We start from the raw sequence: 26359 nt of genomic DNA on the forward strand, positions 1-26359 counted from the left end.
CTGAGCTAATGCATTCTTCATTCTTGGTCCTTACAGGTGTTCGGCTCAAGGTCACACTGGAGGCCTTTGTTGCCGTCAGCAAAAGAAGACTCCTTGTTATCTATACTATATTCCATTCAGCAGCAAGAAAAGGTACAAAACAGAATCAGGAAATCATAGGCTGCCCGCTCCTGACCCATCCTTCAAATATTAAGTCTCTAAAAACATTCCAATGGGTTCCAGGATGGTGCTTTAAAAACCACAACAATAGTACAGTCATACCTTGGGTTACAGACGCTTAAGGTTGCGTTTTTTCAGGTTACGGACGCCCCGAAACCCGGAAGTACCGGAACGGGTTACTTCCGGGTTTCGGTGGTTGCGCATGCGCAGAAGCGCTAAATTGCACTTTGTGCATGCGTAGAAGCGCTGAATCGCAACCCACGCATGCGCAGACGTGCCGCTGCGGGTTGCAAACATCCCGCATGGATCATGTTCGCAACCTGAGCGTCCACTGTATTTCTCGATACAGTTTGGGCACAAGTTGTTCTTCATGGAAAAAATCTTTGAATAATGAAAACCAAAGTAGCTAACAATCACTTTAAGAATATGGCATCATGACTTTGTTCCCCACCCCCCAAATCTCTAACAGCAGCTTATTGGGATGGGGAGACAAGTAACCCTTTTTGCAAAGTACAACTGAAGGCCCATTTCACCTCCTAAAAGGGCTGAAAGAGTAAGAATTATCTATCCCCAGTGAAGCCTGTTTTCTGTTTTACTTTTTCAGTGGAAGGGAGCAGGGCTGCAGCCAGCAATGATTTAGCATGGTAAAGGTAAAGGGACCCCTGACCATTAGGTCCAGTTGTGACCAACTCTGGGGTTGCGGCACTCATCTCGTTTTATTACAGCTTCTGGGTCATGTGGCCAGCATGACTAAGCCGCTTCTGGCGAACCAGAGCAGCGCACGGAAACACTGTTTACCTTCCTGCCGGAGCGGTACCTATTTATCTACTTGCACTTTGACATGCTTTCGAACTGCTAGGTTGGCAGGAGCAGGGACCGAGCAACAGGAGCTTACTCCGTCGCGGGGATTCAAACCGCTGACCTTCTGATCGGCAAGTCCTAGGCTCTGTGGTTTAACCCACAGCGCCACCCACGTCCCCCTCAAAGGTGCTGCTTGTGAGAAACACATGTTTTGATTCCATGTGCTTGTCACAAACATACCCACTTGCTTCACAGCGCCCTAACTTGCTACTGGTATCCAGTTAAGTGGGTATTTACAAGCCTGCCTTAAGGGTGGTTTCTTTCACAATCTAGCCCATTAAACTAATTTTCATTGGGGTAGTCTTGTTAGTCTCTTGCAGCAAAAACAACATTCTTGTGACACTTTAAAGTCTAAACATTTATCATCTAAAAATGTATCACTTTAAAGTCTTTTTCTTTCTTTCAAGGATTGCTATCAGCTTTGTCAAGTGTGTAAAGTGATGTCCTGTGGGTTTAGAAGCATCCAATACGCAGCTCAGATACACAGAGCTATCACCTCACACCAGGTGGGTTAGAAGCCAGGAGGAAGAAATTATGTGACACACAGAGAGAGCAGGAGGTAGAGAAATGGCTGGTGTCTGTTTGAATCCAACGCTGTGCTTAGAGAAAAGGCAAGAAGACCCTCTTAGGATGGGACTGCTCTGCACTCTCCATCTAGGCTTAGGTTGTATATATGGGGAATTAAACCATATATCATAAAGACACCACAGTCTCCACTGCGTGTCATTTCCAAAAGGAAACACAGACCCTGGAGAAGTGCCTGGGACCCCTGGAATTTCACGCCACTCAGAGATTGGGGTGGCATGAAACACTATTATGTGGCTGTTGTTGCTCCACTTCACTCATTCATGTCAGACCCTCCAAGTGTCCTTATTTTCCAGGGACAGTCCTGGATTTACAGAATCTGATTTGATCCTAGAATGTCCCACTTTTCCTTAGGACGTCCCTATTTTCATTGGAGAAATGTAGGAGGGTGTGGAGTTATGCGACCCCTGAGCTAAGAAACTAAACAACCTTTAGAAGACCTCTGAAGGCACCTCTGTATAGGGACATTTTTTAACGTCTAATGTTTTATTATGTTTTTATATATGTTGGAAGCCACCCAGAGTGGGTATGTCGTGTTACTACGAAGATGTTGGTTCTACCTATCCCTCCATTCAATACTGGGAGATTTGGCTGCAGTTTCCTTGTTCTTTGTTTACAAGACTGGGTGGTTTATTATTTTCTGTTGAAAATCAACACAGTCATTTTAATGGGCTTCCAAATATAGGTGTTTTCAATAGAATGCCTGTCTTTTGAGGGAAAGTTGGAAGTGAATTTTACCTTGATTTTTTTGTCTGTTTAGTTTAATGTATTAGTAGTACACATACAGGGACGCAGGTGGCGCTGTGGGTAAAACCTCAGTGCCTAGGACTTGCTCATCGCATGGTCGGCGGTTCGAATCCCCATGGCGGGGTGAGCTCCCGTCTTCGGTCCCAGCTCCTGCCCACCTAGCAGTTTGAAAGCACCCTTAAGTGCAAGTAGATAAATAGGGACCACTTTCTAGCGGGAAGGTAAACGGCGTTTCCGTGTGCTGCGCTGGTGCCGGCTCACCAGAGCAGCTTCGTCACGCTAGCTACGTGACCCGGAAGTGTCTCCGGACAGCGCTGGCCCCCGGCCTCTTAAGCGAGATGGGTGTGCAACACTAGAGTCGGACACGACTGGCCCGTACGGGCAGGGGTACCTTTACCTTAGTACACAAACGTTCACTAACACATGATATAAAAAATGTTGTTAGAAGCCCTACTAAATATACACATGTAAATATAGAGTAATGGTACACCTCACCCAAACATACAAACAATATAAGAAGTAATGAATAGTATATTTTTAATCTTGTTAAAAAAAATAAACACACACACGCAACAGAAAGAAAATTGAAATGCCTTAGAGTCTTAGTGAGCCATTTCATCATTAGTACTGTAGTATATAAAGAACACAACACTTTATATGCTCAGTGTCAGCTGTCATTTGTTTATTTAATAAAATGTATATATGCCTCTTCATCATAAAAAAACCTCAAAGTGGTTTACAAAAAGATAAACCAAGAAAATCAGGGAAAAAATACAACACTATTTTAAAACATGTTAAAATACTGAAACAGATTAAAACTACAGCAACTTTCTAAGCATCTAGGCAGGCTTGTCTAAGCAAGAATGTTTTTTAGCAGGTACTGTACTGAAAAGAGTACAAGGAAGGCGTCTGCTTAATCTCAATGGGCAGGGAGTTCCAAACTAAATGGCTGAGTTCTTACAAATGCAGAACAGACATTCTGTGGCACTTGATTCTGCTGATGTGACCAGTCGCAAGAAAAATGTTGGGGTAGGCTATTTGTTATTTTTGTTGTTGTTTAATCATTTAGTTGTGCCCGACTCTTCGTGACTCCATGGACCAGAGCACGCCACGCACTCCTGTCTTCCACTGCCTCCCGCAGTTTGGTCAAACTCATGTTTGTAGCTTCAAGAACACTGTCCAACCATCTCGTCCTCTGTCGTCCCCTTCTCCTTGTGCCCTCCATCTTTCCCAACATCAGGGTCTTTTCCAGGGAGTCTTCTCTTCTCATGAGGTGGCCAAAGTATTGGAGCCTCAACTTCCCGATCTGTCCTTCCCGTGAGCACTCAGGGCTGATTTCCTTCAGAATGGAGAGGTTTGATCTTCTTGCAGTCCATGGGACTCTCAAGAGTCTCCTCCAACACCATAATTCATATTAAATTCAAAATTCATATTAAACACCCCAAATTCACCACACATGATGATGTGTGAAAGGAGAAGAAAGAACACTACTTCTGTAGCGTAAAAAAGGAAGAAAGATTAAGGGAGCAATCCTGCACCTGCAGGTGTAATTAAGTGCTGCTTTGCCGACAGAGGGAGGACCACTGTCATCAGGCAAAATCATGTGCTAAAGATCACCGGTGATTTAAGAAATACAGAGAGATCAGGTTGAAAGATGTATTTTAGGATAAGTGATTCTTATTCCCATTTTGCGTCATGCATCACAGAAAGTTCTGCTGCTGCAGAGGCTCCTTTGCATAGCGCTCTTGGGCCAAGCGGGACATGACAATCGTGTGGCTGTGTTGATTAAAAACAAACAGTTTTTACACTTTGAATAGCTGTGTGTTTATGTGTTGCAGGGGATTTGAGCAGGATGGGGAGTGGGGTGTGTGTGTGTGTGAGCTGTTAACCCTTTCCCCCCCACGCTGGGCGTTGCAAGAACAGGATCCTGGACGTGGTGGGCTATTAATGGGCCTGATCCTGCAAGGCTCTTCTTAGGCGTTTCGTTCCTGGAGAATCCCAGGAATAACAGGCTCCTGATCGTGGCAGCGGAGAACAAAGGAACCAAACTCCTGCACTGGGGCATGGGTGGGCAAACTAAGGCCCGGGGGCCGGATCCGGCCCAATCACCTTCTTAATCCGGCCCCCAGATGGTTCCAGGAATCAGTGTGTTTTTACATGAGTAGAAAGTGTCCTTTTATTTGAAATGCATCTCTGGGTTATTTGTGGGGCATAGGAATTCGTTCTCCCCCCCCCCCCCCAAAAAAAAATATAGTCCGGCCCCCCACAAGGTCTGCGGGACAGTGGACCGGCCCCCTGCTGAAAAAGTTCGCTGACCCTTGTTTGGTGGGGGGAAAGCCTATTGCCGCCCCCTCCTGGCCGCAGTGTTACAGGCAGGCTCATTTCGCGCGGGAAACCGGGAGAAACCAGGAATTCACGGCCACGAACTACAAGCCCCACAATGCCCCGGGGGCGTAAGGGCCCGCCTCCTCCCTCCGCGCCTACCGCCGGATTGGCCGGCTGTTTCCGGACGTGCGCGGCGCCGCGAGCGGAGTTCCGCGCCGTGCGTGCCGTTCCATTGGGCGGCGTGATCGAGAGCCCCGCCCCCCGCCCTCCGCTCGGTTTGGCGGGAAAAGGCGGCGGGCTTTTGGCGCCAAAACCGTGAGGGAGCCGGAGAGGGAAGAGGACGGAGCCGGGAGGAAGGATGGCGGCGGCGGCGGCGGTGCTGGATGACGCGGAGCTGAGGGAGGCCCAGAGGGACTACCTGGACTTCCTGGACGACGAGGTGCGCGGGGGGGGGGGGGCGGCGGCGGCCGAGCATGTGCAGAGTGCAGCTTCGTGACTCGTTAGGCCTTGAGCCTCGGCGCTCGTTGGAATCCCGATTGTGTGGGCGACGCGCCTCGGTGCCTGTGGAAACCTCTTGCGTCCTCCTCGGGCCGAGCGGGGCTGCGAAGGGGCTTTGGCGGAAGGCCTGGGGGGAGGTCCTGGGGGAGAGGCAGGCCTGGGTGGGTGGGGGTCTCCTGGGGGAAGTAGGGCCTAAGCCTCCAGGGAATAGAGCTCACGCTCATCCTGATAGTTACGCTACGATATATATATATATGCGTATATGTATATATGTGTGTGTGTGTGTATATACAGTGGTACCTAGGGTTACAGACGCTTCAGGTTACAGACTCCGCTAACCCAGAAGTAGTACCTCGGATTAAGAACTTTGCTTCAGGATGAGAACAGAAATCGTGCTCTGGCGGCGCGGCAGCAGCAGGAGGCCCCATAAGCTAAATTGGTGCTTCAGGTTAAGAACATTTTCAGGTTAAGGACGGATCTCCGGAATGAATGAAACCGAGGTACCACTGTACACACACACACAGTTGTATGTCTGGTTATGAACGGGATCCGTTCTGGAGCCCTGTTCGCATCCTGAAGCGAACGCAGCCTACGTCTGCGCGTTGCGATTCGCCGCTTCCGTGCATGCACATGACATCATTTTGACCGTCTGTGCATGCGTGAGCGGCGAAACCCGGAAGTAACACGTTCTGTTACTACTGGGTTGCTGCGGAGTGCAACTCAAAAGCGCTCAACCTGAAGCAACTTCAACCCGAGGTATGACTGTAAATGTGTGTGTGTGTGTGTGTGTGTACAGGTGTATAGTTGTGATTGTTTCTATTTGGGGGGATGTCACCCTGCATGATGCTGGAGTCCCTTGCAATGCTTTGGGTCTTGGGCTCCAGCAAAGGTTGCGATCTGATCTTTGTTGCAGGAGGACCAAGGGATTTACCAGAGTAAAGTCCGGGACATGATTAGCGACAACCAGTACCGCCTGATTGTGAACATCAATGACCTCCGAAGAAAAAATGAGAAAAGAGCCAGTCGGTAAGTTAGACTTGCACTGGGTCACCGCGGATAGATAGATAGATTTAGTGTGTGTATGTTTATGCTTTCGTTGAGATTCCTGTATTGCAGAGGGGTTGGACTAGATGATTCTAGGGGTCCCTTCCAACTCTTACCCTTCCCCCTCCCTTTTCTTTTGGTTAGCTACAGTACTTGTAAGCTCAGGAACATATCACTGCCTCCTGTTCAACTTTTTAAAAATAAATAAAAACAAATAGATCTGCTGTATATAATGCAACGTTTAAGACACAAAAGCCTAAATATGCATCATACTGGAATGGAATCAAAGAACTACATATGACAGCTACTTTTTGAAGAATAAGATGCCACTGTCAATGTGACTGATACAAAATGGTTTAAAATTGCCACAGTAAGAAACTTGTATATGTGGAGTTAAATCTGGAGCAGGGTTTGAAAATATAAAACAGCCCATTGAGTGGTAACACAATGTAAACAACAACCTCAAAAGAGTTGAAAAAGGAAGAGAAGGATGTCTTAAGCGCTTTTCAGGAGCCATGGTGGCTGATTTCTCTGGCTCTTGTCATTGGAAAGCTTCCAGGTGTTGCATTTCTTAGCTAGAAATTGTGGAGTTGGAAGGACCCCTGAGGATTCTCGCCCTGCAATGCCCAACCCCTTGCAGTGCAGGAATCTCAACTAGATCATGCATGAAATCCAGGTGTCTCCCATCTTATATTTATGCAGCGGTTTCTTCCTGTCTAAGTGTTATGAAGATTTAGCATACGTAGAGTAAAATGGCAGAAGCTGATGTAGTTTTCATATAGGAAGAAAGAACTGTTTGGCCACAGAGATGGGAAAGGGGAGGAAGGCTAATAAGCGTCCCTTAGAAGACCAGGGATCTTCTGTCTCCCTTCCCCTGGAAAAAACTGCCAGCAACTGACATATTGGTAGGGGCTGACATGGCATTAGGGATTCTGACACCAGAGTCTTGTTCCTCTTTGCTCCAGTTTGCTGAACAGTGCCTTTGAGGAGATGGTGGCTTTCCAGCGTGCCCTGAAGGACTTCGTTGCTTCTGTTGACGCCACCTATTCCAAGCAGTATGAAGATTTTTACATTGGGCTTGAGGGAAGCTTTGGATCTAAACATGTGACACCACGGACGCTGACATCCCACTATCTCAGCTGCATCGTCTGTGTGGAGGGTATTGTAACAAAATGTGAGTTAAAAAACAAAGTGAGGACAGCTTTTAACGCTGCATGGATGGGAATGTAGTGGGACCAATGGTAGTCTTCTCAAGCACTTAAGGCCCTCTCATGATTTCTCTGTGAAAACGTGTACCATCAGTGGTCTAAATAAATGACTCTGCAGGGCAAGGCTAAGTGTGGCATAATGGATATAGTGGCCCTGTTTTGGTGTTGTCATGAGGTATAGAGAAAACATGGGGGGGGGGCAGTGGCAATGAGAATGCTGCCCACAGGCCTCAACTTGCAGAGGACAACTGTGTGAAGCAGGGAGCTTCTTGTATCTATGAGTTCCACGGGTTCCACAATGCACAGGGAGCTCCTTGGATGCAGGACTCCGGAGGGTGCCTGTTTCACGCAGTTGCCCTCTGCAAGTCTGCAAATCGAGGCTGATAGTGCCAGACTGAAGAGGGCAGGGGCACAACAATCACACAACCCCTTGTTTTTCCCTGTGTGTTTTTAAGTGCCTTGTGGCACTTAATACCTATATAGGTCTTATGTATTTGGGTGGAAGTAAATGTTACCTTGGCAAATGCCTTTTTGACTCGGGTGGGGCCGCTCACAAAGGAAGATGGGTGGCTGGGGTGGGGCTTGTCTCTTGATGCTACTGTGGGAGAGGACAGTTGTGAGGAAACAGTGGTACGGGGAGTGGGCCAGGAGCAGCAGAATCTTTCCCCAGCCAGTTTGGAGACTGTCAATCTAGCTGTGGGATATCTTCCAGTCTTTGCATTAGCTGGAAGAGAGACAGTGTAGGAATCTGACAAGGAATTGGGAATGTTGAAGCACATTCTGAATAAGAACGTTCATGAGCTCTGATGTTGGTCATGGCTATTCCTGGGGAGTAAGGAAGCACCTATGGGAAATAGATTTCCTTTGGGGTCGGTTACAACATATTTAAATAACTATTAGGCTGTAGCCCTGGACAGAATCAGGCTTTTAATGTAACACAGTTGAAAAGTTAGGCTCTGAAATTGAAGTTTGGAATTTCACTTGTGAATGTCTGGGGTGAATGCTGTTTATGCAACATCTATTTTTGCACATTATTGTGACCTAAAACAAAATTAAAGGCTGTTCCCACTCCAACACAGGTTCTTTGGTCCGCCCAAAGATTGTGCGCAGTGTGCACTATTGCCCTGCTACCAAGAAGACAATTGAACGCCGGTACACAGATATGACATCCCTGGAACCTTTTCCATCAGCTGCTGTTTACCCTACCAAGGTGAGCCAAGTGGGTTCCGTGTCCTCAAGGGTGTTCCCATCAATAGGATGGACATTCCTCAGTGGATCTTTTATCCAAATTATCTCAATTCTATTTTCTCCTCAGTTTCATACCTCTTTAAGAACACTTCTTTCATTTATTCTTTTTCTGTTAAAAGGAAAATTGAGGGAGGCTATTTGTCCTGCTGCCCTTTGTGCTCCCTGAAATGACGCCCCCCCAATTGTCGTCTGAAAGGGTTTGTGCTGTTCAACATCTCTGTGTGTAAACACCCCCCCCAAAAAAAAAACAGATGCAGCTACAGATGCTTCTGCAACTGTTTCTACATAGTGATCTCTAGAGGATATACTGGTCAGCTTGTAAACTTTCTTAACTGTGACAATTTTGTTTTGGCTGAAAAACCAGCCATGTCTGGATATGTTGTGAACTGCCCTGAGACCTGCAGGTATAGGGCAGTATACAAATTTAACAAATAATAATAGCAGAAAGTGTTGATGTGTTGAAGTAGCAAGTCTACCAGAATCTCTTCAATTTATTTGCCCATAAAAAAGCCATTTATTTTATGATCCTCCAAGCTTACAGTTAAAGTAGTCTCTCATGGCGTACCTTGCTAAATTACTTAACGACAGCATTTCCCTAAGTGGCACTTAGACCATGCCTGGGCGCCACCCAGTGTGGACATAACAGGCTACACTAAAAAGTAAGTTACATTTTTGTCTTACACTGGTTGTCTAGGATGAAGAGAACAACCCACTTGAGACAGAATATGGCCTGTCTACCTACAAGGACCACCAGACAATCACAATCCAAGAGATGCCAGAGAAAGCACCAGCCGGGCAGCTCCCTCGCTCTGTGGACATCATTCTAGACGATGACTTGGTAGACAAGGTGAAACCGGGGGACAGAGTGCAGGTCATTGGGACGTTCCGTTGTCTGCCAGGAAAGAAAGGTGGCTACACTTCAGGGACATTTAGGTAAAATGCTCAGCAGGCAAGCTTATTTGTTGGTGTGCTGTCATAAAAATCAAACTACTCGGCAAGGCAATGGATTCTTGCCCTTACTGCTGCCTACTTGTCACAGAATCTTAAAACATTATCTGCCTAGTTATGGTGATGATATTACAACATTTTTAAACTTCATTCCTTTTGTCTGTTAAATCTTCTGGCAGTTTTCAAAGATTCTGCCTTGTCCCAGGGAAGGTATTGCTATGCCAAGACCTGCCCCCCCCCCCCCATTCTATAAGAGGATTAATGTCAGTTTATTTCACAAAGGACATTGCCAAATATATGTGCTGAAAAAATTCCAGATAGCCTGACTTCTAAAGTGCATCATGTAGATCTTAGTTCTCTTGATAAATTGTGTGATTCTCTCCTTCACCCATCTTTTATGCATTGACTTGCTGTTTCTGGTCTGTGTGATCTCTGTTGGCCTCTCTTGATAATGAGGTTTTGTTTGATTGTGTTTCTCTGTCTCTCTCCCATCATAAGAATTTGCCTGAAGCCCCTCACAAAATGGTTTCCTTTGTTTCTCCTCCATCACACTTTTCTCCTAAAATTGCAGGTGGTACATACATAAGAATTTACACATTCCAATATGTAAATTGTGAATGCAAAATCTGATAAGTCCTCTGTCCTCCCATTGAACATGCCATTCTTCCGTGTAGGAAAGTAGCAGCAGCCAGAAAACTTAGTATCATATTCAAAGATCCACAATTTGTTCTTTGGCTTAGTAGCCAATTAATACTTTTCCTAGACAATTTGGGTTCACTAGAAGTGCTTCTGAAGGCCTTTCCCTTTCTGCTGATCAAGTACAACTTGCCTGTCCTCACACTAAATTAAGGAGAAGGGGCTGTAGGACAAATGACATTGTTCCCCATCTGTGTGCACAGGCTTCCCCCACTTCAGACTTGCCTTCAACATGAGGCCAGTATTGGGAAGCAGCCGTGGCAGGGAGGTAGTGTGTAATTAGTTCAGGCTCATTGTGGCTTGTGTACATAGTGCTAAACCACTAAATTCTGCTATATTAACTGGGGATACTTTTTAATGAATATGAGTCTTTTGAAAATGTAAAACATTTCAGCTCTGTGGATATTAATGTCGTGGAGTATGGCTTTTAAAAAGGCTCCCTGAGCATTGTACCTTCTCTAAATTCTCATTGGAAATGGACCAAACATTAACTAAGATTTGTCAATTTGTTTTGAGCAATCATCTTCCGCTAATCTACAGCTGGTCAGTCTAGACCTGTAACAAAGCAAACCTGTAACAAAGGTGTTTTCTCACCTTCTCTAGAACTATTCTGATCGCTTGCCAAGTGAAGCAAATGAATAAGGAGGTTCGGCCTGAATATTCATCAGCTGATATTTCCAAGATAAAAAAATTCAGCAAAAGCCACTCAAAGGTAAATTGGGCTATTTCACATATTTTGCTTGGGAAGATTCAGGTTTGCTTTTAATGTTGACTCAGCAGAGTTGCAACCAATCCATGTGTTTCTTCTGAGGCGTACAATGTTTTAACCATGTGCCTAAAAATGGAATGTGTTAAGTGGACCTTGTGCTAAAAACTGTGGTTGCAGAGAGTACAATGGTACCTTGGGTTAAGTACTTAATTCGTTCCGGAGGTCCGTACTTAACCTGAAACTGTTCTTAACCTTAAGCACCACTTTAGCTAATGGGGCCTCCTGCTGCCGCCATGCCGCTGGAGCACGATTTCTGTTCTTATCCTGAAGCAAAGTTCTTAACCTGAAGCACTATTTCTGGGTTAGCAGAGTCTGTAACCTGAAGCGTATGTAACCTGAGGTACCACTGTAGTGTGAAGGGCTTTAGATCTTAATTATATATAGGGAGCCTGTTTATGGTAAAATCAAAACTAAAAGTAAGATTAGGAATGTCTGCATTGAATTTTTAAAACTCTATTATGTCTAAAGCCATTTTTACTCTGCTCATTTTATGGTTTATTCAGTTTTAAAATGTGGGGTTTTGTTATTGTGAGACATTGAGAAACTTTGATGTATACTAGCCTTCAAATACTGCTAATGAGCAAATACATTTTAGTGTGTTTCTGTAGTGCCATCTTGCACTGACGTATCCTGTAATATGTCATGATCACTGTATTATATCTTTTCAATTGATACTGAAAAATATTAGTTCCAGTGTTATCTTAATCCAGTTCTGACCCTCCATACAATTGTGGCGGAACCCTCCTTTTCCTGATGTGCCTTGAACGTAGTTGTGATTTCGGTTGCCATTTGAAACTATGGTTAATTATCTATGGGCACCTCCTCATACATTTTTCTGCTATTGCTTCCTGAAACTAGGATGTGTTTGATCAGCTGTCAAGGTCTCTGGCTCCCAGTATCCATGGCCATGAGTACATCAAGAAGGCAATTCTCTGCATGCTGCTAGGGGGAGTGGAGAAGGTGCTGGAGAACAAAAGTCGCCTCCGAGGGGATATTAACATCCTGCTAATTGGTATGACTGGGGGCACTTTCCTTTTTTTTTTTTTTAAATATAGAAATGTTCATAGCTTGCTAGCCATAGTTTAGATGTTTTTAATTGTTTTGAAGATGTTTTAATTCTGTTTTGCTGTATTACTTTGCCACTTAGTTGTCCTGTAGTAGTTGGGGCCAGGGCCCTACCCATCTGCCAATCACCTAATGCCTCTGTGACCTCGTGTGACCTGTCTGGGCTTCTGCAATTTGAACTCAAACCCCATGGGAAAAGGCACAGTCCTGCACTGTCCAAGTGACACTGGTCAGCTGATGGCCAGCACTTGTGAAGTCCCGAGCACAGCACTTTGCATAGGGCTTTGTGGGTGCTGATCATCAGCCAATCAGTAATGCCTGCAAAATCCCTTTTGGCCCAACTTCAGCTTTGTTGGCCCCATACCTGATGCCATAGACAACATCAAGTGAGCATGGTTTGGCCATGATAGTCTCATGGGCCAAAATGGAAGGCTAGCAGTTCTGTACTGAGGCTGTGTTAACATCATAACGAGCCCACTGTCTCTTCTCTTTCAGGTGACCCTTCTGTTGCAAAGTCTCAGTTGCTGCGTTATGTGCTGTGCACAGCTCCACGGGCCATCCCCACCACAGGCAGGGGTTCCTCTGGAGTCGGTCTGACTGCTGCTGTCACTACAGACCCGGAAACTGGTAAGGGGCAGGCTAACGCGCAGGGTTAGCAGTCACTGCAGTGGGAAACAGGCTGATGACTGGCTCTCTGAAGTCAAGATAGTATGTTCTTGTGTGGCAGTTGGAGCCGGAACTGGAGACATCAATGGGGCACAGCTCTGTGGAGAGCAAAGTTGCCTTATGGCTGTTACAAATTGGGTTATATCTCTTGCTCTGCCATCAGCCTGCTGGTTATAACTGGTTTGGGTCTTCGTGTTCCTTGCTGGAAAAATGGGTGTATGTTTTAATCCTCTCTAACACTTATGCATATCTGTGGACAAAAACATGTTCAATATCCTCCTTTGCATTGAGCAGAAGTGAGGCATTGGGAAAGTACAATGTTGCTGCTAGTTGAATTGCAGAAGTAAGCATTTATGTGCAGAAGCTGCACAGATTATTGGCAGCTTCATAGATGGAAACAGTACTCTAGGAGCTAATTCAGCTAAATAGCCTGTCTTTCAGGTAGAACAGCAGCCTTTGGCTAATATGTACTGCTTAGCATATCACTTTTGCTAACGTGGAGATGAATGCTCAAGAAGTGGTCAGTGGATGGGTGTAATCAACATGTGTGCTTCAATTTTCTGATCCAGGGCAACTGGAGGCCCATAGCAATGGGCTAGACTGTCTTTGATCTTCTATAGGACTTATTGAATGTTAAGGGACAGTGCTGGGACAGCTTACTGTGTTCATGGAGATGGGGAAGTAGTATAACACTTGAGTGCTTGGATATCAGTATTCCAGTCCACCTAGTTGGAAAGGTGTGAAGGGAGCTGTGTCCAAACTCACGTGTACTCTCAATTTACTGTCTTCAGGAGAGCGTTGTCTGGAAGCAGGTGCCATGGTCTTGGCTGACCGGGGTGTGGTATGCATTGATGAATTTGATAAGATGTCTGACATTGACCGCACAGCTATCCATGAGGTGATGGAGCAAGGTCGCGTTACCATTGCCAAGGCAGGTATTCAGGCCCAGCTCAATGCTCGCTGCAGCGTTCTAGCAGCTGCCAACCCAGTGTATGGAAAGGTGAGTACTTACGAATGCTTCTTCAGGCACACCTAATGGCAAACTTGTTGACTTTGCAGACTGTTCCAGTTTCCTTTTTATTTCTTTAAATTTTGATACTGGTTTTGTTAGTCACTTTGTGGGGCTGCAGCTAAAGAGGTTGTGTCATCCTAAATATGGGGATAGCCTTCAGCTGTTCATATACATTCTCACACACTGCTGATGGTGAACCCCTGGCATAGTTTCAGGTGGAATTCTCCAGTTGGCATCAATCTGCATTTTGCACTTTGTTCAGTGACTGGCAAGAGGGTAGGGTGCTTCCTGCCCTCTTTCCCCCAAGTTAATAAAGAGTTCTTTGAAACATGTGATCCAGATGAACTTGCCACGTGAGTTGATATTGTGGTCTTCCATGCAATGAGTGGTGTTTGCTGACAGAAACAGGAGATTCACGATGTAATGACCCAGGTACATGCTGTGAATTGTACTAAACACATTTTACTTAATCCATTTATAGCCTGCCTTATATAAGATTTCAGGGTGGGTGATTTAATATTAAACAATTAAAACAAAGTGCTGTAATACGTAGGCAAAGGGAGCAAGGTATATATGCCTATGAATAGACGTGTGAATGTTGTTGCTCCCAAAATTGGCTTTAAAAATGGCAATAGCCTTGCCAAGCAGGCCAGAGCCACCACAATGGTTTGTGTTTGTTTGTCTTTATTTGAAAATGGAGTTCTTTGATGTAATAGAGAATGAGGGGAACTTGAATGGCAAGCTTTGGCTGTCATTCACCTGCATTTTCTGTACTCAAAAACAGTACCATGGTGTGCATGAGTAGCAATATTTGTGCTTCTTATTTTTTTTATTTCAGAAAATGCCGGGTTTCTCTTTATCGCCTTCCCCGTCCAGTAGGCCTTATTTCCCTCTTTAGGAATAAGATGCCCTTAACAGCTGCAGGCTGAACGTGCTGTTTTTTCATATAACTTTTTACAGTATGACCAATACAAAACCCCCATGGAGAACATTGGCTTGCAGGACTCTCTGCTGTCTCGATTTGATTTGCTCTTCATTGTCTTGGATCAAATGGATCCAGAGCTAGATCGGGAGATTTCGGACCATGTTTTGCGGATGCATCGTTACAGAGCAGCTGGTGAACAGGATGGAGATGGTGAGTCTCTCTTCCCGAAAAGCTTTGTGGGAAATCCTGTGTGACATGAAAATTAATCGGAGTTACCCAAGGCTTCTTTCTTTTGCAAGCAACACTCCTGTTGTGCCATGGCATATTTTCAGGTCTTCACTTGCTGTTGTGGGAGGTGGAATGATCATGCTAAGTTGCCTGTGGAACGCAGGGATGCTCCTAACATTAGATAAGGAATTCCACCCCAACTAATAGGAAGCCAGGTTGGAAGTTGAGGGGGAAATAGAACTTTAGCATGCAGATGTGTAGGGGAGAAAAAGCAGAAGACTTTTCTCCTATGACGGGGATCAGGGAACCATTTCAGCCCCAGGGCCACATTTCCACCTGGGCAACATGCCCCTTGTGGGTAGGGTCAGAGTCAAAAATGGACCGATAATACAGGTTTATTTCACCATGCCTGCTTTCATTGTTAGAGGGAGCTTTGGCAGCTTGGCTCTTCTCATCCCTGCTGCTCAGATTTTTTTCTTTTAAATGGAGCTTTTCAGGAAACAGTACAGTGAGAAGGTGCTGGTTTTTGTGTCTGTTGCTATAGTAATTGAATGTGACCTAGATATGTCTCCAGGCAACCCTTCCCTTCTTTTTCCAGCCATGCCTTTGGGTAGCACCGTTGAGCTGTTGGCCACCGATGATCCTGCCTTTGCTGAGGAGGAGGACCACGAGCTGCAGGTGTATGAAAAACACGACGATCTACTGCATGGGCCTAAGAGGAGGAAGTGAGTGCCTCCCACAGTCTTCCTCCTTGCAGATAGATTGATTGCTGTAATCTCTTCTCCTGCCCCACTTACTGTAGCTTAAAACACAGGTGGCTTAAAGCGCAGCCTCCAAACCGTATAGAAATGCAAATCAGTAGCCTATATTCAGGGGCCCTATATCACACACACACACTCGCAATATTTTTGCTTTCTCGGGAACTGACAGGAAGTTTTGGTTAGATAGTATAAGAGCAGCCCAGCTGGATCAAACCAAAGGTCCGGCTTTTATTTTCCAATGGTGAGCTGTGTATCTGAAAGTTCACAGGCAGGAGATGAAAGGCATTGCCCTATTCTTGTTGTTCGCCAGCCTCTCATTGCAGCGATTAACTATAGATAGGCTGCATCTTCCATGGTTCCCACCTTTTGAAGCTATCCAACCCCCAACTAGCCCTGCACCTTGTGAATTCATTGACTTCCTTACGCTTATTGTGAAGTACCTCTGTCTGTGGTGGATCTGTTGCCAATTCAAAGTCATTGGGTGACATGTATTGTGGCAAGAGAGGAGAACTTTTGGCTCCAGCATTTATGAGTTTATAAACTTTTGTTCATATTACCCCCCTTAGTAGTTTCCCCCCACTAAACTTAAAAGCCTTAAGCACTGTTGCTCTTCCTCATAGAGAAGATTCCGCCCCTCCATCTTTTTTTGTGTTGGGGACCCCCCCTGCTACTTGCCTTCTCTGCGCAGGGCAGATCTGGGAGTTGGAGGTAAGGAGAGTCCTCCAGAAAGGCACAACCCGCCCCCCCCCCATTTTTCTGAGACTTCCCTCCTGCAAGGTGCTTCCACCACAGTTCTTAATACAAAGATTAGTTTGGGGATGTGAGGCTGAAGGGTTCGTAAAAGGGAAATGGCAAAGGGGTTCACTGGCTTTAATTCTCATCTTTTTACAGTTAGGGCTGTGTATTCGACCCATTGAAGGGAGGAACCTAGTTTGAATTGCTTACAGAACTTGATCACTTTGCGTTTGCCAAACAGAGAGAAGATCGTTAGTGTGGAGTTCATGAGGAAATACATTCATTTCGCCAAGATGATCAAGCCAGTCTTGACTGAGGAGGCAGCAGCCTTCATCGCTCAGGAATATTCTTCTCTTCGCAGTCAGGACCAGATCAGCTCTGATGTGGCTAGAGTGAGTAGGGGGCTGGGTCCTTTTTACTGGGAAAAAGGTGGGGGAGGAGAGCAAAGCTGAAATTGAGAAAATTACATATTACGTGTGATGTAGTAGCACAAGAACATTGTGTTAAGTCACAAATAAACCCAAGTTCAGACACCTGCCGAACTGCAGAGGTTTCTGGATGGCCATGGACATGTGGTTGTTCCTCAGCTTCCTTTATACCACTGGACTGCTGATGTAAAAGCAATGTTTCTTTTGAACTCTTAGGAGGAGGAACAAATAATTGTACTGTATATTTGAATCAGAGTAGCCTCGACTATGCAGCTGTTTTGCTTTCCGATGTGCAGCTTAGCTACTTTTCAGTCAGTCAAACTCGGCCTGGAAATCCTCACTTTCCTCTCTGAATAACAGCAGCAGCAGGGGAACAATGCTACAGGGCTGCAGCACTGCTTAATAAGAGGATTTTGTGCAGATGGAAGTTACCTGAGCATCATCACGTTCCCTGGCCCCCATCCATAACATACAAAATCTAGGAGTGGAGCCTGTAGCCTCGGATTAAAATTCCATTGAATTTAAAGCACGCTTTTTAAAAAAATTGCAACTGCATGTAACACACTAGTATTGGCAGATGGGTGGGCAGATTCTTTTTATGGATCTGAGAAATTACATGTACAGTGGACGCTCAGGTTGCAAACGTGATCTGTTTGGGATGCATGTTCGCAACCCGCAGCGGCGTGTCTGCACATTCACGGGTTGCAATTTGGCGCTTCTGCACATGTGCAAAGCGCGATTTAGCGCTTATGTGCATAGGCGACCACCAAAACCCGGAAGTAACCCATTCCGGTACTTCCGGGTTTCGGCGGTTCTGTAACCTGAAAAAATGCAACCTGAAGCGTCTGTAACCCGAGGTATGACTGTATTTGGTTTTCATATTTTTTTTCCTTTTTCAAAGGCTGCATGTAGTTGTCTCCTGCCTAGGAGAGAGAGAGAGAGAGAGATTTGCAGTTCACATTGTGGAAGATTACAGGAGCATGTAGTGCTTATCAGATGCTTGTCCTGCAGCTTGAATTGTCAGCTGCGTAAGCTTGGTAGTCTCCTTGCTTGGCTATAGCAAAAGAACCCTGTGGCTTCTTCCCTTTATGTGCTGCTATGTGTTTGCTCTACAAGTGATTGCCCGAAATGGGAGTCTCATTCTTTTTATCATTCAGCAGCTCAATGGTTCCATCTTACTTTCCAGACTTCCCCTATAACGGCCCGTACGCTGGAAACTCTGATCAGACTCTCAACTGCACATGCTAAAGCCAGGATGAGCAAAACAGTGGACAAGCAGGATGCCAAAGCTGCTTTAGAGCTGGTGCAATTTGCCTACTTCAAAAAGGTGTGCAAACTGTTGTTGGATTGCCTGTTATCATAACATAACAAACAAACAAAAATGCATCTATCCTGGGACAGGTATTTGGTAGCGCTTGGCTTGTATCTTTTAATGGTACTAATGTCATCCATTATTTCAAGTGTTCTTCCCTGTAAATGTTCCCAAGGTGGCCTATAGTGATCAGTAACTAGATGGACTTTACCTTCATATTCACAAACGGCAGAAGAGGATGCTGGTCTTTTCTCATTGAGTGGCAGAGGTTTGCTTAATTGTATTGCTGCTCCAAAAACATATAGCGTTATCTGCTGTGCAGAGTTTTGTAATGGCTCAGCACTTGTGTGAATTGCTACACAGATGTCGCTGGATTGGACAGGAGAACTCCATCACTCTGCTGAGTCCAGGAACCAGAATTATTGCTGCTGTGCTGAAGCTTTTCCCTGACAATGATCATTGCTGTGCACAGCTCTACTGCACAAAGTAGAGCTCTGTTGCCCTTGACTTCTGGCCAGGGTTGAGGCAGGACCAATTACTAGTCCTTCAGGAGGGGATCAAAGGGCCGTTTGCATGTGCTGAAGCAACACATGCATCCTTGTTCCTGAAGGGTAAAGGATTTTCCGTAGCAAAAAGTGCACCATGGTGCTGCCCCACTTAGCCAAGGGCACAATGAGAGAGCACAGGTAACTATTTACCATGTGGTGACTTGCTGCACTGTTAGGACCACTTGATAAGTCAGTTGTTGTAGTAGTATCCTTCCAAGAGACAAAAATCTTGTCATCCCCCCCCCCCCAAATCCTGCAGATTTCTGAGCAGTTGTGCATAGGTGATAAAATTCTCTTCACTTGGCTTGTATTTGGTATCTTGACACACATCGGCAATCGTTTCATACAAATAGATTGTCAAACGAAAGGAGGAATGCTGCAGGTTGGATGAGCAGAAGAAATGGAGCAAGCTGCCTCCTCTGCTGCCCAGACACTCATAAGGGACGTAGCTTGGTGGTAGAGCACATTCTTTTATGTTCAAAAGATCACAGGTTCAACCCCTACTGTCTCCAGGTAGGGCCGAGAAAGGCTCCTGTTGGAAACCCTGGAGAATGGAAGTGGTACTCCACTAGATGGACCAACGGTGTGATGCAGTAAAAGACACCTCCTTCCTTTATTAGTACCGTACCATATTTTTCGCTCCATAAGACGCACCCTTTTCCCTCCTAAAAAGGGGAAATGTGTGTGCGTCTTATGGAGCGAATGCAGGCTGCGCAGCTATCCCAGGAGCCAGAACAGCAAGAGCAAGAGCTGCCCAGCGCCTCTTCTTCTGCTGGCTTCCCAGCGAAGCGGAAGGAGGAACGGAAGGGAGCCCTTATGGAGCCCCTTCTGTCCCTCATCCTGCTTCGCTGGGAAGCCAGGAGAGCAAGAGCTGCTGCGCAGCTATCACTCTTGCTCTGCTGGCTTCAGCGATAGCTGCGCAGCTTGCTCTGGCTTTTCAGGGAGGTGGGAGAATGGGCGGAGGGCAGCCCGTCAGTCCCTTCTCCCACCTCCTGGAAAAGCCAGGAAGAGCCGCTCTATCTTTAAAGAGGCGTGCTGAGCGAGCGTGTCTCTTGATGGCTTTTCTTGTTTTCCTCCTCTAAAAACTAGGTGTGTCTTATGGTCGTCTTATAGAGCGAAAAATACGGTATATGAATCTGCCCCTCGTTACTTGGACATTAGCTGGTTGATCCTGATCTCAGCTCCATGTCATTGACGGCAAGCTGGAGCCAACAGAGGCTGCAGTGGCTATACTAAGTGATGAATGCTTACTTCTCTAGTAGTGTTCCTGGGGGCTTTTGAGTGAGATTGTGGGTGGGTTGTGCCTTCTTGAGACATGTAGGAGAATTTACAGTCTCCTGAATTACAAAGCATTTCACAGATGCAGGTGGCCAGCTTATTGATTGTAGTTACATTGAGTTAATCAATCTCTTTGTCCATACAGCCTCCGTTTATTTATGTAAGAATATTTATTTACTGCCATTTCATTTTTTTAAATTAAGTAGTTCACAACAGCTATGCATAAACCATACAATAAAAATAATATAAAATGGATTTAAATCAAATAACTATTGTGGAAATAGGTATTCTTAATTGCCTGCATAAGCCTGATGGAATAAAAAAGTGTCTTAGCTAGTCACCACATAATTTTGGTCCAGCGAGCAGGAAAATCAGAGTCTGTTTTTATCAGGTGTGTTGTGAAATGAATGGTTGCATTCTTCTACACATTGTCTCCAAACCCTTGCAGTATTAATCATAACTCAGAAGTCGCCATGCTTCTGTGCAGGTTATATGTCTCCTCAAGCTACAGTGTTGGGAGCTCATTTATTTCGAGACTGAACCTTAAGATTTAAAACCACCTAAGATTCACCCTCCTGTTCTAAGGAGCCACATTGCTGATGGCTTCTGTCTCTCTCTTTTTTTTTTGCACCTTATGATTTTTTTTTTATTATTAAAGATTTTCTTGGTTTGTTGAGACATTAGGAAGAAAAGGGGGAAAGAGGTGGAGGGAGGAAAGGTGAGTGGGGGTGGGGTTGGGTGGCGATGTTTCTATTTTACTTAATATATGTGGGGTTTTGTGTCAGCGTCGCTTGTGCAGGTTCTCTGCTATTCACTTGTGTTCCTTTGGTGGTGAGAGAGGTTGGAGTTGGCCTAGGGTGTGGTGGTTTGTTTGTGATTGGCTGTGGTGATCTTTGTTTTCGTGGGGTGGGTGGGTGTTTTGGATCAGGTTAGCCATATTGATTTGTATGTTGTTATTGTCTTGTTGGGCTGTGTATATGGCTTCTTCCTTTGAGACTTCTCGGCTCCTGAGCAAATGGCTGATTAGTTGACCTACTTATAGATTCTTTGAGCTTCTCTCATTTCAAAGGTTTTGGAAAAAGAAAAGAAGAGAAAGAAGCAGACTGAAGATGGTTCAGACCCAGACACAGAGAATGAAGCTGCACAAGAAAGTGAAACGAGAGAGAAAAAGAGGTAAGTAAAGAAAAGCAGTGTAAGGAGAACCCACATGTGCTTTTTTTGTTCTTCAAGAAAATGTCTTCATCGGGCAAAGCAAAACCACAAATTTGTCATATTTAATGGATCATCTTGCATTTCCATCTCATTGCAACTATCTGTTCATCCGGTGGCTCACTTGGTGGGTTGCTTTCAGACAGTTATATGCAGCTCACTGGCCCAGATAATCTGGGTCGCATTGTGTATGTTTTGCATAATGCACAAGCTGTGTGACTGCACACAATAATGTACAGGGTGGGGAACCTCTGGCTCACAGAGCAAGCGTGGCCCTCCATGCCTGCCCATTTCCCCCCTGAGGCCATTTTCAGGAACCCCACCTGACATCATACATGATGCCACGTGCGCGGAAGGTAAGGGTGGCACTTCAAAGCAACAATTGGGAGCTTAAAGCAAGCAAGATGCACTTCCGGTCCTATGGAAAGCCCTTGGCAGGATGCTTGCTTAGAAGTTCTGAAAGTTGGGGCTTCAAAGGGAAGCAGCACATGACGTCAGATGATGGGCAGGTGGGCAGCTTTGAAACAACTCGTTTCAATAGGTAACCAGTGCAGTCTACGCACAGCAAATGGGTTGCACATTCCTTCTCCAACCCCAAATAATGACATCTAAAACAAAAAGCAATATAATTGTTCCCCCCCCAATACATCCACCTAAATTAAAGACAAGTAGCAGAGACCAGGAATGTAAATGGCTACAATCAGGTTACCGCATAGAATATGGCTTTAAATATAAAATCTGGAATAATTTGGACTGCTTTCTTCTAAAGCAGGGATGTGGGGGCCTTTGGGCTTCCAGACGTAGTTGAGTTACCGCTTCCCTCAGCCTTGACCATTGACCATGCTGTCTAGAGCTGATGGGACTTGTAGTTGAGCAACATCTGAAGGGCTGCAAGTTTCAAACCCATCTGAAGGACAAACCTGAAGTGGGTAATAAAACTAGAAGGGTCTGGAAGGTACTTTATTCAGTCCATAGCTTTCTGCCTCTTGTTGTCACTGGCTTCCAGTCTTGCCCTCCTTTTCAGTCCCCTACCCAGGGTGGGGAGGTAGAAGATAGGAGGGAGGGAGAGTTTCACAGAAAACGTTTTTACAGTTTTAAAAAAATAAAATGAGGTTTCTAGCTCAATATCTCCTCTCCCTCCCTTTCTCCACAAATCTACACACTCCAGGTATTTGCATCCATTTGTGGGTGGTGAGAATATTGCTATAATCTTTTTGTCCTTCTGTAGAAGGAAGACACGTTCTAGTGATCATGAGCCAGTGGAAGGGGAGACTCATGATCCCTATTCCTTCAGCGACACTGAAGAAGAAATGCCAGAAGGTGAGCAGTTTCCCTCCGGTCTTCCTCAGGCTAGTAGATGAATGGATTCAGACCAAAAAAGGCATCCATGCGCTATATTTTTTATTCATTTGCACAGTAGAATCTGCCCACAAGGGATTTCAGCATGCAGTTGGCTGCAAAAGTCACTCCACCTCTGGCAAGCTTGCTGAAAGTGTGATAGCTTTGGAGCTGCTTAGTGTCAACTCGCAGATTTCCCTGGAGAACTACCCAGACTATGAAAAACTGTTGCTTTTCTGTTTTTGCCATTCCAGAATTTACCACTTGCATAATGTTCATATACTCAGTATTTGTTTCTCCGGTACTTGCAAACCTTTTCAGTTAACTTTGCTCTTGGGTCTCTTAAAATCTACTGCTCTTTAACCAAAAGAAGTGTTTTATTTTTCTGTGGTAACAGTAATCAAGAAATAAAAAGGTATGTAACAGGGCAACCCTACAGAAGATGGCTAAGGAATAAGTCACACGGAGTTCAGTGAGACTTGTTACTAGGTTTGTGGATGTAGGATTATAGCATCAGTCATAGGTCTTGGTTTGATGCCTTTCCACTAGACCACACGGGCTGCCTGTTAAATATTTGCTGTATAAACAGGGTAATTTCCACAGAGAGAGAGAGAGCTGTGTTGGTTTGTTGCAGCAAAAACAGCAAAGTCTTATAGCTTAAGGACTGAACAAATCTATTAGAGCAACAAATCTGTTACTCATCAATTATCAGTTAGACACATCTGATGAAGAGGATGAGTCCATTAAAGTTTATGCTGGTGTATAATAGATCAAAGTTTGTTGGTTGACATTGCATTCCCCTATTTTGTGACACCTTCAAGACTAACTCATCTCTCCTTGATATTATTTAGTTGAGGCACACACTCCCAAGACTACTGAACCTTTGGGCACTGGTGAGACTAAGTCAAAGTTGGCTGAATCCAGGTGGGTAGTATGCAAATAAATATTAAAGGTCAGAGTTTAATGGTATGCAGACTCAAGCACTAGTGTGATCCCTGGGACTTTGTAGAATTACAAGTAGTCTTGTGGCTGGTCGTTTTGAAAATGTGGTAGTTTAAATAAACAAAGGCGGCCATGCTTATTCTGACCCTTTTGTCAGTATTATTTTCAGAGGCTAACTGTGTCTACTCAGAAATAAGTCCTATTGAGTTAAATGACTTACTCCCAGATAAGGGCAGTTGGGATTTCAGTCTTATTGTAGTTTTCTGTAGTTCAAAGCAATTTTAAAATAAGACCCAAGATTGTCATGTCTGAAAGATTGTCAAATGATGCTAGTTATTTATGACTAAGGTATGCAAATTAGCTGCATCTCTTTTGGTTCATTGTTAAGATTCATGTTGATCCAGTGAGGGATTTTCCCAGCCTCGTAAGGCATAAACATAAGCATTTCCTTCAGTGGGTTCATGGCTAGCCTTTTTAAGATCTAAAGTGCCCCACTTGAGGGATCATTCAGTTCACCCTCTTTCACCCTGTTCTGTATTCTCTCTATTAAAGATGGATAGAGATTGCAGACTGCTGTCGCTTCCTGCTGCAGAAACACAGTGGCCTCTTGTGGCAGAGGCAGAGAATAATATGCAAACAGCGGTGGGAGACTCAGAGCTCAAACACAGTTCTTTAAAAGCATCTTAGCTGCTTCATGGCTTGAGAGCCTAGCCGAGTTCTGTGTAGCCAAACCATACTGTTTGACTCCTTGTTTGTTTTCTTCTACCTGCACAGACTGAAAGCATTCAAGGCTGCCCTTCTGGAAGTATTCAAAGCTGCTCATGCGCAATCTGTGGGCTTGAAGAGCGTAATGGAGTCCATCAATCGAGACAACCCAAACCCTTTTTCATCTGCGGAAGTCAAGGTGGCCTTGGAACAGATGCAAGATGACAACCAGATCATGATGTCAGATGACATAATTTTCCTGATCTGATGAACAGCTCCTTGGTGTGGAGGATCCCCTTTTCAGCACCTTCCTATAAGGACCATCTTTAAAGTTTGGCTTGCCTCACCTGAGCCATCTAGATAAGGAGAACTGACTGCAACTTGGGATGCCCTTGTTATAAAACATTTATGTGGGTTTATTTGCCTTGGGCTTTTTCTTCTTGCAAGGGAGAAAACATTTACATTCAAAAGTACTTAACTGCAATCTTTAGTTAAAAATCACTGGTATTTCCCAAAGAAACCAGTGTTGGAAAGAAACATCTGTGCAAATTTGTTGCCCAGTGGTGCAATTCTAAGCTTTTCACCTTTGTCCCCTCAACCATCACAGCCTATCATACCTGCAATTTGTTGTTATTTAGCAGCTCAAATTTTCTTCACGAATGTAATTACTTGACACGGATTTTTAATAAATAACCCAAATGTGGTTGTAGTGAATGAAGCTATTAAAGTATATTTGCAACCAAAGACAGCTCTACAAATATTACATTTCTCTCACTGTGTATCTGTATTCATGCATAGCTATACGCTACCAGCTTTGCCTTTGGGAACAAATATTCCAAAATTAAATCATGGGTGAGTCATGTTTCTGTTACATAACGTTGAAAGCAATTGTTTTTCCCCGAAGTTATTTTGGTTACTGGAGTATAGCATGCATCAAGACGATCCTGGAAGCCTCATCTTGCATACAGCTAGAGAAAATTACTTCTACAGGCAGCTACATGTCTCTCTCATAAGACAGCCATGTGTCATATCATTGCAAAGTGATATGGGAATTGAGCTAGGAAGGCTAAAAACTTCTTTTTGTATTCTGCCTTTGGTCTTTATCTTGTCCTTTTTGATACCGCGGGAGTTTTGCAGCTAGAATTAAAATGGAAAATGTATAGAAATAGTAAAAGCCATTCTTAAAAATGTATATTTTTTAAGATTGCAAGGAAAATGTATATTTTTTTAAGATTGCAAGGAAATAGAACATTTGGGATATTTGCTTGCATTTATTTGTCAGCAGAACTTCCTTAACCTGAGATACCTGCTAGTATCTAGGAGGGTCATGAGCAGGTTAGGTGCTGTCTGCTTTGGGTGAAGCTTGGTTCCTGAGGTCGCCCTGCTCCAGAGCTGGTTCCAAGGTGCATAGCATCTGCCACTACAAAATATTTGTGCTGAATTGTGTTTCCTACGAGTGCAGTGCCTCCCCCTGAATTTTTAATCTCTTCTTCGTTTTCCTTGCCTCTCTTAAAATAAACTTTCATTTATTTCTTTTTTTGTATATAATTTTCTGTTTTACAATTTAAAATACTCATTTTACATCCTTAAGCTATCAATAACTTCCCTTCTCTTCCCGTGGTTCATTTTAATTATCATAAATTGCTGCACATTTTACAAAAACTATACCATTCAGTATTCCATTATTGCATCCATCAAAACTTATTTACACTGTTGGATTTATCTTAATGCTGCCAGCGTTTTCAGCTGTACACAATTATTTCCCATATATTCAATAAACGTTTTCCAATCTTCTTTAAACGTATGCTCTTCTTGTTCTCTTATTCTATATGTTAATAAACTTACTTTCATTTCTATCCTGTTCCTTTCTTGCTCTGGACCTTCATACATCTTCCCAATAAGAACTGCTCAACCTTCTCTTTTGCTAGTTAACCCTTTTTTTCTTCTTCAATGATTAGCTGGAGGTTTTTCCTGTTCAATCTGCATATCTAGTCTTACTTTTCCTTCTTTAAATCTTCCATTTCCCCCCTTGCTTTTAGCTCTCCTTCCCCTCCCCACTTTCAAAGGATTTTAGTAGTGCATCAAAGGTGGGTTTTGTTTTTGTAGAAAACGATGCAAT

At 44.4% G+C, this 26359-nt stretch overlaps 1 protein-coding gene across 1 annotated transcript; it reads left to right on the top strand.

Moving 5' to 3' along the window:
- The first annotated feature begins 4953 nt into the window (after positions 1-4953).
- MCM3 (minichromosome maintenance complex component 3) lies at positions 4954-26040 on the top strand. Its single transcript, XM_028721948.2, has 17 exons — positions 4954-5116; positions 6089-6201; positions 7185-7393; positions 8507-8637; positions 9370-9608; positions 10923-11031; positions 11947-12100; positions 12649-12780; positions 13611-13819; positions 14792-14966; positions 15583-15709; positions 16722-16872; positions 18095-18235; positions 21116-21219; positions 22484-22575; positions 23445-23517; positions 24310-26040. Exons 1-17 carry the CDS (start codon positions 5036-5038, stop codon positions 24506-24508), a joined length of 2439 nt encoding a protein of 812 aa, XP_028577781.2. The 5' UTR covers positions 4954-5035; the 3' UTR covers positions 24509-26040.
- Positions 26041-26359: the final 319 nt, after the last annotated feature.

Source organism: Podarcis muralis, chromosome 3 (assembly GCF_964188315.1).
Source record: "Podarcis muralis chromosome 3, rPodMur119.hap1.1, whole genome shotgun sequence".
Classification (NCBI taxonomy): Eukaryota; Metazoa; Chordata; class Lepidosauria; order Squamata; family Lacertidae; genus Podarcis; species Podarcis muralis.